Source organism: Maylandia zebra, linkage group LG12 (genome assembly GCF_041146795.1).
Source record: "Maylandia zebra isolate NMK-2024a linkage group LG12, Mzebra_GT3a, whole genome shotgun sequence".
NCBI classification, from domain to species: domain Eukaryota; kingdom Metazoa; phylum Chordata; class Actinopteri; order Cichliformes; family Cichlidae; genus Maylandia; species Maylandia zebra.
This window is the reverse complement of record NC_135178.1, coordinates 6,431,073-6,441,877: the sequence shown is the minus strand read 5'-3', so window position 1 is coordinate 6,441,877 and position 10,805 is coordinate 6,431,073. Positions and strand designations below refer to the sequence as shown.

The window sequence follows — 10,805 nt, the reverse complement described above, 5'->3', positions numbered from 1 at the left end:
ATTTACAATTTTCCCTTTTTAGATCCATGATCCATGGAGTGCTTAGATCCATGAGCACTCTGGTCAACTTTGTTGTTTTAAAGTGCTATATAAATAAAGTTGAATTGGATTGGAGTGGATGAGATGAGCCTTCACTGAGCAGGCTGATCAAAACAGAGGCCAGGACTCAGTGATCCTCACTGCACTTGGAAACAGAATCAAATACAACTTGACCAAGAAATGAAGTCACTAAGAAGAACACGTGTTTCACTTCAATTTTATTATTTATCGCGCAACATAAAACAATATTGTGGGTTGGTTTTTTATTCTTTTTTTCTTTTTTAACCACATACACTATGTATTCACATAATACACCATACAGCTACAAAGAGAGAGAGAGACTGAACAAAAACACTTTTTTTTCCTTTTTTTTTTTTTTTTTTACATACTGCATCCTTGACATGAAAAATAAAGAACCAAGAACAATCCTCAAACTTAACGGAATGTAGCTGCCAGTTGTGTTGGTTCACTTTCTTTTTCTTTCTTTTCCTTTTATTTAATTTTATGGGTCAGGGTCCAAGTCTCTATCCCAAATTTCAAGTGTTCGTTAAATTAGGACTGTGGGCCATACACAGTTAGATGCAAATCTATGTGTGTTTATCTATGTGTGTCAAAAACTATACAAAATTTAGAAGAAAGAGAGGGAGTGAGTAAAGGAAGTGCATCACTTGGGAGAGGAACAGGGAGGCAGTACGCAATTTTTTTTTTTTTTGTGTCGTTCAAATATCTTAGCATTCAGTTAACATGAACATGTACAACATACTCAAAAGATCATTTGAATAGCCTCTGGTACTTGCACAGTACCAAATGTAAAACCCAGCTAACAGTCTTCATATAATATGATTCTATATCTCGTCCTATTTTAAATGAATTCAAGTACAGTATGGAATGAAGATTAATAGAGAATGTAATCAACAGTTTGAGTGCACCACCTGCCCTCAAAAAGAGATGTAAATTTGTAGCGTTGTAACAAAAGACTTTTCATAAAGTCAGCACCAGGGCAGCTTCCCTTCCTGTGAAACTGCTTTAATCAAAAGTATAGTTCTCTTGACATTCGAAGAGCTCAGAAAAATATTTGTGGTAATTATTTATCCCTCGCTTTTTTTTCCTTTTTTGTATTTTTTTTAACACAGTGAATTTTTAAGGTATAGCATCATAGCACCAACTGAACCGACTCACCCCCCAGGATCTCAGTACTTGTCCGCTTGGGAGGTGGTGCCTCTCATGAGAACCATCCACCAAAGTTATGAAGCATTTAGAAATGTACAAAGTCACCAAGATATCATATGCACCATATCCTCAGCACCCTTTTGTTGTTTCGGTAATTGTTTGTGTTGTGTGTGTGTGTGTGTGTGTGTGTGTGTGTGTGTGTGTGTGTGTGTGTGACTAATATATGGGCAAGTCTTAAGCTCAATACGTAAAATGGGTCTTGTTACTGCACCATCAAACTACTGTTAGACATGGCGTGGGTCACCTAATTATCATGGCAAATGAAAGATCTGCAGTCTTCCGCGGGGGAGCTGTGATTTTTCTGCCACGTGCATACTTGGCTATTACAAAAGCTGAAGCGAATAATAATGATGACACATCTAAGCAAGCAGGGCGGTGGTAACACAACTGACAAAGACTGCTGGGCAGTAACTCATTAAAGCGTCGCCCAATGTTTCACCTCAGACTGGCTCCGTGGCAGTCAGTATAGTTATAGGGGGGGTGTTTGATAGTAAATAATAGTTCATCATTGAAAAACTTCCCATTCTCTCTCCTGTTGACACTCAGAAGAAAAACTCTGTACTGTTCTAACGTCTGTATGATAAATATGAAGCCGCAGCTATCAGACAGCTGAGATCAGCATAAAGACCGGGCACACAGGAAGCAACATAGGTAACAAAATCTGCCCGCCAGCAGCTTTAAAGCTCACTCTGTTTTCTCTGTTTCCTTTTTGTTATTTTTTTTTCTTTTCAGAGGACTTTGTACCAGACTGTTTCCAGGCTGGAAGCAGTGATTCTTTTTTATTTTTTATGAAATATCTGCTGGTGGTCTTGTTAGCCTGGGATGTAACCCCCTGTAAAACCAATGTGACAATGGTGTTGACAAACCTTACTTAACGTGTGTTAAAGAGGTTTAAAGTGCTGGCAGTTTGATTTTAGTTAGGCTAGCTGTTTCCCCATGTTTTCAGCCAATATGCTAAGCTAAGCTAATCAGCTGCTTAAGTCAAGCTAGTAAACTAGCCAAGAGGTAACTCTTATCACGCTCGTGGGAATGTGGGAATCACATTATTCAGATTTTGGCATTTGTTTGGGGGTTTTTTTAAAATACGATGCTGTCATGAATCTGTCACAGAGTTTGAGAATGTCAACAAAATTGAAAATAACAACAACTGAAAGCTGTCAAGCTAAAACTCTAAATTCATACATTAGCACAACTGCAACACGGGGGATCTCTTATTTTCGCTTTACTGTTGCCAGTGAGTCAGCTGAGTGTGGTTTCATGTTACAGAATTGGGCTGACTAAATCGTTTTCAGAAATTTCTGGGGCTCTGTCAGTCGCATGCCGACAGGGGGTACAGTATTAGGAAAGCAAAAACAGCAGAGTGACTAAGCACAGATTTGCACACAACACATTGGGGCCAAGTGTTGTTTACTGATGTTCAGGGCTGTCAGAGACTTCAAAAATACCCCCATGTCATTCGTGGTTTTGTTACTTTCCTCACAAGTTAAATAATCTTACCTAAATAGTTTGATATTTACATTTTTTATCTCTCTCTTGAGGAAATTTAAAAAAAAAAAAGAAGCTTCAAGTTGTCAATAATCGGCTCTTTCTGTGTCATTAAAATCAAGATTAAAAGTGCTTTTATAAATCTTTTCTTCTTTATGTACAATTTGTATTAGCTATATAAAAAATGATGAAAAAAAACAATAACATCAAAGACAATCATTATCATTATCACCATGTAGTAATAAATAAGAGTAAAAAAAAAAAAAAAGCAGGTTAAAATGAGTGTGGAGATCTAGAGCACACAAAGGGACATGCATGATTCTCTGCCCTCAGTAGCAAGTCGTGATTGTGACCAGTGTCTCTACAGCGTGAGGTAGAGAGCTGGAGAAAATCGGGAGAGGTAACAGGGTCTTTCACAGATGACCAGGGCCTTGGCCCAAACGACCGCCCAGCAGCTGGGAGTCGGCTTGCATCAGCAGTCTCTCATTTTCATTTCTGACACATGTTGCAGGTGAACCATGTGACCACAAAGGAAAATAAAAACGAGCGATTTACAGGACTCTCACCAGGCTATCAAATAGTCTCTCTCTTTGGCTCTTTTCAGACTCACACGCACGCAAAGTGAGAGATTCATCGATCTGTTGCGCTCACGTTCGGCGCCAAACCCTGGAAGCTACAGAAATTTTCTACGGTTTCCCTTTTATCTCTCAGTACTATTTTCTCTGTGAAAAGCACTGCTAAATGGGTTACCAAGAAATGCAGTGAATGACTGTGCTTTCTCTGCCCTGTACAGTGTACTTTTCTTTTTGTTTGAGACAAAAATCACTACATGCCACAACAAACTGCAAAAAATAAAATAAAATAATAACTCCTCTAAAGGAAACCAGTTTTTGAGCCCAATGTGGAGCTGAACCACACGGTGGCCATTTTGATTGGCTGGCTCTGCGGTGACAAGGTGCCTGCAGAAGGACACGCCTCACTCTGCTCAAAGATGACAGCACCATGCAGAGAAAGGAGTGGGCCCTTCACAGTAAATCAAGTGTAATAGGAGAGCACCAGAGTGTGTGTGTGAGCACCAAAAGCACTGCTGTCCCAACACTGTTTCCTGCTGCTCCAACCCACGATGGGTTTCCGGTTCACATCTGTGGCACATTTTTAATGTCAGCTTTGCCTTCAGCTGTTTTATCAAGTCCAATCTATGGTCAGCGAGCAGGGTGGATAGCCCCCTCTAGTGGCCATGGATGGTTAAAGCAACAATGAGACAAGGCTGCCATCTAAATGAATCCCAAGTGCTTATAGGTTTGTTTGTACACACCACTTTGAAACAGCAGTCGACGCTGCCCTCTAGAGTTTACACTGGGAAGTGCTCACTCCTACTTGAATGTTATAGGAAGATAAAAGAGTGCCACCTGTGGGAATAGCAGATCTGGGTTAAATGGCTTACACAAGTAGTATCGCTTGTTTTGGCCTCTGTGGAGCACCGGGTGTGAGAACTTCAGTTCTCCGCACAGAGCACAGGAAAGCTTCTGTGAGATAACTCGTTAGGACCTTTCCCTAGCACGACACAAGTTCTGCACCTTTGTGTTAAAAGCAGTAAATCCCAGTGTTCTGGTATCCCACCTGGGCCGAAACACAAACTTTTTAGTTGCAAATACTACTTGAGCCAAATTTGAGTTAGAGCACCTAAATACAGCATCGAGTGCCATGAAGAGTAGCGGAATGGAAATCGATCAGAGCAGGAAGCTGAGCACCAGTCAGAAGCTAGAAGGGAGAGTAGGAGGAGCGCATCATCTCATCATCACGACAAGGCAAGCTGCAAAGGTTTCTCGCAGTAATGGTTAAGAGTTATTCTGAGCCCGGGGACCATTTTCTTCCTTCAGCATGACACTTGAAACCAATCGCTGCGCTTTTTCTAGGTGCCTGGAGCAAAAGGGCTTTGGTGATTTCCCTCCTTACTCTTATCTTTTGTAATATTTGTGTAGATGGTTGTTTGCTATAATGAAAAAACATACTGTCAGTGGCGTATTTGACAGTGGTGATGCTGGTACTGATTCATTAAAAATCAATACTTTTGATCAGGATCTTCATAATGGTGATTATTGTGATTATTCTTTAAAAAGGCCCAGAAATGGCTTTATAAACTAAAAGAAATGATTGTGGTGACTATATTGTTGATTTTTCTGCCGTATCAGGGAGATAATGGCTCCTCCTTATCTAAGTACAGCTTTAAGATTGATAAGAACAAAGTCAAGTGGGGGGGAAGGGTGCATGTTTTCCAAACATGGAAAAAGCAAGTGTCCAAGTCTGTCAAACTCAGACTGATTGATTTAACAAAAATATAAAAACAAAACAAAACAGGTCACCTTATTAATAATAACATTAATGAAAAGAGCAATAATAAAAAAAAAACAAGTCTTCATCATAATAATACCTGTAATAACAACATTGACAGTAACAATCATAATAATATTGATAATAATAGCAATAATTAGAATCATTAAAATTCTATAAACAAGAAAAAGCAATGGAGTTCCTCTCCGGGGAAAAGAGAGGAAGAGCACCACAGGCAGTGTGTCTGAAGCCCAAACCACTGCCTGACATGAGGTAAAAAACAATAAAAATGTCCCCCTCCTCCAAGTGGACTGTAGAGGGAGGCAGGATGGAGGGATGCCAGACTGCGGGACGGCTGAGAGACATTGATTCTGCTCAGTGCTCTCTCTCCAGCCCTCCACTGCACCACTCTGTAGCTATCAGTCACTCTGTGTCTATGTGTCCTCACACAAAGTGGCTGTAGGGCCCCGTGACGACGGTGGAGGCATAGGGAGACACAGTAACCGTAGAGGTGGTGTAGAACGAGGGGGATAACCGCGTCACCGGCCCCTCCTTCTTGTCTTTAGATTGTCCAGGTCCTGGACTAGCGCCTGCCGCCGTAGCGCCCCACTTGCGTTTCTTCCCGAGTGTCTTGATATCCTCCTGGGAGAGGCCAAGGAGAGCTGCTTCCTGCTGCCTCTGCAGTGCTCGCTCTGCCAGCAGCTTCATTTTGGCCTCCCAAAGAGCCAGGCCATGCATGGGCTGGTTGAGGTTCTTGTGCTGGTAGAAGACCAGGGAGATGCGGGAGGGGTGGGAGCGGTCAGGCTTTTTGAGTGGAGTGGTAGCATGTAGTTCCCGACGAGCACATTCGATTAGGATGGAGCCGTGGGCTGGTGCCACTGCTACCCCACCTATGTAAGGGTCCAGGAAGTTGTGCTCACTATCAGACCAGACCTCATCCTCGTCCTCTTCGCAATTCTTGGTGCTCTCGACGTCGCTCTCTGCTCGGCTGGGCGTGTAGCAGGCCTGATCTGATTGCTGCAGGGCATCGGGGAAGAGGCGACCCTCTGGAGCAGGGGAAGGGGTGTTACTTGCCACAGAACCTCCAAAAGACTTCCAGGCCTTTTCCTGGGGCCCAACCGGAGTGGAACACCGACTTTCTCCAGTCTTGGACCAGATCTTGTCGGGATAGGCCCCTGCAGGATTGCTGTGCTTCATACCAGGACTATAAGGCCCCATGCCCCATGTTTGCGGCTGTGGGCTAGCAACAGGGCTCGCCCAGTGCCTGGGGGTGCCTGGATGTGGGGTACTTGGCCGTGGTGTAAGTGGGCCTGCGTGAGAGACACCGGGCTGTGGGGTTACTGGGTGAGGGGTGCTTGGGCGTGGAGTGCCAGGGCGTGGGGAAGATTGATGTATGTTACCTTGGACCACTGTGCCTAGCTGAGGGGATGGAGATGGAGAGGGAGGTACCTGGAGTGACGGTGATGGGGCAGGGGAAGCCCTCATAGTGTTTAAGCCAAGGAAGGATGACCACTGCTGCGGGTAAGGAGAGGCCTGCCGCTGCTGGAGATGCTGGTGAAACTGCTGCTGTTTCTCCGATGAGGCCTCGGAACTTTGTTTATGCTTCTGATGGGCATCCCAAGTGGTGGGAATAAAACTTCCATTAAGCTTGTGCCCAGGCCAGGTCACAGGTTGCGAGGGGCTTCTTGATGTGTTGGCTCCGACCTGGTTCGGAAGCGTGCCTTCATAGACTGGCACATCCATAGGCTCCTGTTTGATGACCGGCGTGCCTCTGTTGGAGGACTCAGAGGAGGCAGAGGAAGGACGGGATTGGCTATAAACTGGTGCCTGGGTGTAAGTCGTGTGATTTGGTTGGTTGGTTTGCTCTGCTTGGCTGGAGCAGGAAAGAGCCACCCTGGACTGAAAGTTTTGAATGTCAGGCTTCTGATCTACCTGGACAGCTTTACAGCCAGCTCTGGGCGAAGAGCCATTTCGACCCTCATAGGTCCTCAGTACAGGGGGGAAAAGTGTATTGGGTGAGCACCTGTAGTAGGCATAATCCATTGGGGGCAAACTGGTGTGGAAACCATTTACTGTATCAGGTGCAGAGGGCTGGCCAGTTGTGGGGAGGCCTCCCCTTGCATAGAAGACGGGGTTTGTATACATGGGATTTACTGGGTCTACTGCTTGCACAGAATATCCATCTATCGATCCGTTTAAGGGTTCCTTTTTGATGTTGGGCTTCACCTCTTGTTTTATAATTGCTGTTTGTTTGACACAAAAGAAAAGTAAGGAAAATGGGTTACAAACAAGTCAAAATCTTAAAGTATTTCAGCTTTTACAATCCGGTGATAACAGGTAAACACAAAGGACATTTTAAGTTACTTAGATCTAAAACAGAAACTAACCTTTATTGCCTTGGGGTTGAGGGAAACTGCTAATGCAGACCTCGGCTTTGATCCCCGTCTTCTCCGGCGTCTCTCCTGCTTGCTGGATGAGTTTATTTTTCTTCTTCTCTGAGGCAGCCTTCTTTGCCTCTAGTCGGCGCTGTCGGCATGACTTGGCAGGTTCGGGCAACTTGCGCACCTCACGGCGGAAAGCGTTAAGCACCTGGATAGCTCCTGTCTCCATCTTGCGGTTCTGGGCCTCCTCGCTGCCAAACTCATCTGTCGGGGATAACGTGTAAAGAGGCAACACGTGGAGCTGCTCGTCCTCTGGGACTTCTCCCACTGTTCGGTTGTCCTCCTTTGTCAAAGTACACACCTGGTAGAGCGTGGCACAGAGTGTGTGATAAAACAGCCGCACTTTTTATGTAGCATTTTCAGCTCATTAACAATGTAGCCATTATTCAGTGCAAAAAAGAGAAAGGTTTAATGATCTTACCACTGTGCATCCATTGTACAGGTTGTGCTGGTCCTTATGAGCGTGAGCACAAAAGTCCATGCAAGCAGTGATTCCAGAGAATGGACGGCCTTCCTTCAAGCCCAGCCTGCATTCAGGAGCTTTGGACTCTGTCTGGCACTGAAGTAAAGGACAGAGATAGCATTAAACCAGCTATAGGAAGGGACTCATTTCTGCATTCTTAAAATACACAGAAACACAACACTTAAGATTGCTTCCTTTCTCAAAGCCAAGTCCTCACAGGTGTACTAAATCATAAGGTAATAATGCGTGCGAGTTGGTTTTGCGTCTTTAGAAACATCTCCTGCTGAGATCTTCTTTCCTATGTTGGTTTGCTAATAGACATGTGCCTGTACAACACACCTGGTTACTGTAGGCTTGTGGTGCTAGTTGCTTGTACACAGGAGCCACCTCAGTTGCCAGAAGCTGGAAGTTATCCCTGAGTTTTTCCTCCTGATGATGAAAACATGAATCACAGGTCAGACAAAACTATAAAGTGGTATCTTAAAATTTACAGATGCTATTCTGAAAAGAACAAGAAGAGAAAAGAATTTTAAAATAAAAAAAATAATATTAATCTTCTCATTTGCATACATATGTACTCATACAATGCTTGTAAAAAGGCAGTTTTCGCGTGATGAGTACCTCTTCAGGGTGTTCTCCCTGTAACCTGAACTTTCGCGGCATTTTGCTTCGTGCGTACTTGCAGCCGTTAAAGTACATACTCCATGAGCAACCAAAAGAGAAGGAAGCACCACAAGTTTCAGGATCCTTGCCTTGACAGGCACAAGTACGGCTGTAGGGGGAGACAGAGAGCACACTGAGCTTCATTCATAGAAGACGTGCAGTCTGGCATGTTTTACTACCTCGTGTGCACCACTGTAATTGAGAGTGTTAGCGAGACAGTTGGTTTCATTTGAAGCAATCAATGTTGAATGGTGTTACAGCAGATCATCTTAGACTTAAGCCACACATTTTAATAATGTCCGGTTTTATTAAAATTGCTTTATATGTCAAAGTTACTATATGTTACACACATATTGGAGGGAAACACAAAGGCAGCTTCAGTGCCTACACAGAAGATAGAAGCAAGACTTATTTCTCCATCCCAGATGGTGAGTGGTTCACATATCTAAGCCACCAGACACGGGGGTGTGTTAACATTTACTCATGGTTAGCTGAAGGGCTGGGTACTAGGTGAACAGTGTAACAGAGAACAAAATGTACACATTTCATTTTTGTCGTAATTCTTGTCTTAAAATTCACTTTTATGTCATGAATATGAACTTTGGACAAATTTGATCCGGTCAGGATATTTTCCACACTTCTCCACTGCTTCTGACTTATTCCCACTACTGGAAATATAAATACAACAATAGTGTTGTTAAAGTGAGGAAGCATTGTGAACATGCAAAGAGGCTGGACACATGACTGACTAGCAGTGAATGTGATGAACAATAACCTGTGCTTTCACACATGGGTGAAACACCACTCTGCCTTTGTACTAGACAGTCGGCAGGTTTAAGACAGGCTAATGTCTAACCGGACTGAGTCAGACATTACTGTTGTCACACGCACTTCTGTCTAAGGATGTTTATAAATGTTCAGGACAACCATGTGTGGCATGTGTGAAAAAGATACCCAGAGTTTAAACACCATCTGCTTCAAAAATCAATATATTCAAAAGTCCATCCATTTCCTGACAGACATCCAGAATGAAAAACTAGCCATCCCCTACTCACTCCTCATTGAGGCCACAGCGTCGGCTGGTGGGGTTGCCATGTTTGGTGAGCGTGTCTGTGACCTCTCTGTACAGTTGGTCAGCCAGGGCCCTCGGTACACCTTCCCAGGCTATAATGACGACGATGATGACAGCATTGTCACAGCGATGGCCTGCACGTTGCCTCACCATACACAGCAGCTTCTCTTTCTCGTTGCCTCTACGGATCACCTGACAGGAAACAAAGCTTGTGAGCTTTTACTCGCACACAAAAATCCAATGCTAATAAAGCCAAATACAATTTCAGTCAGTTGATAGGATGTTCCAAGAGCTCCTTGTAGTTCCTGCATTTGGCCAGCAGATGTCCAGCACACCCATACATTTTGATATAGTGACAAACCAGACATAGTTGAGGGTTACATTTTATTTAAGAAGGATATTTACTCCTTGAACTAAAGTCTGACCCACTTCTGTGACTGAATACCACTTCTTTAAGTCAGTTCCCCTAGCTTCCTAATCTTTCTGTCTTAAAACACACCCAAACAGTCACCCTCCCTCAGCAGGGTGGTTGTTTTGAATCCATAAAGTCATTAGCAGGATGTGTCAGGGGTGACACAGGAGAGGAGGCCAGGCAGTTGTCACAGAGTGAGACCTCCTACTGATTTGCTCACTGTGGATGGCAACTCGCCTGTGTGTCTCCCCAGGACCCCTCACTATACAAACATGCACACACACTCACATGTCACATAAATTGCTTGTTGACAGGCTGTCAGTGTTGGCAGGTGGGATAAACACTGAAAAAAACTCTCACTCTCACTTTTTTATCTTTCACTTGAACTGACACAAATGTTAGCACCCGGTCAGCCTCTCTTTACTCTTAGGGCCTTGGTTGGTCAAAGCCCATTGGTCGCTTTGTGCACTCCTGGAGATACCATCGGAAAGCGTCACAGGTACCTGCTGCAGTATTCTCCTGAACAATAGGCGTCGCTCCACATCAGCGCTGATACAGGAGAAGACGAAGGCAAAACTGGAAGCAAAGCCTCATCTTTTCAAACTGCTGCAGCATATCCCACGGTATAATCTATGTACCGCTGAGCTTCTGTATTCATCATTAAAACCA

General features: G+C 44.0%; 1 protein-coding gene across 5 annotated transcripts in view; it reads right to left on the bottom strand.

Moving 5' to 3' along the window:
* Positions 1-239: 239 nt before the first annotated feature.
* Positions 240-10,805, bottom strand: part of tet3 (tet methylcytosine dioxygenase 3) — a 49,681-nt gene continuing 39,115 nt past the window's right edge. For all 5 annotated transcript variants that reach the window (XM_004567275.6, XM_076890614.1, XM_024804343.2 and 2 more), the window contains 6 exons: positions 9,708-9,916; positions 8,611-8,761; positions 8,329-8,418; positions 7,948-8,085; positions 7,473-7,827; positions 240-7,328 (listed from right to left, as the gene is read on the bottom strand). In XM_004567275.6, the coding sequence (XP_004567332.3) occupies positions 5,530-7,328; positions 7,473-7,827; positions 7,948-8,085; positions 8,329-8,418; positions 8,611-8,761; positions 9,708-9,916 (2,742 nt within the window). In that variant the 3' untranslated portion in view covers positions 240-5,529. The remainder of the gene's footprint in view (positions 7,329-7,472; positions 7,828-7,947; positions 8,086-8,328; positions 8,419-8,610; positions 8,762-9,707; positions 9,917-10,805) is intronic.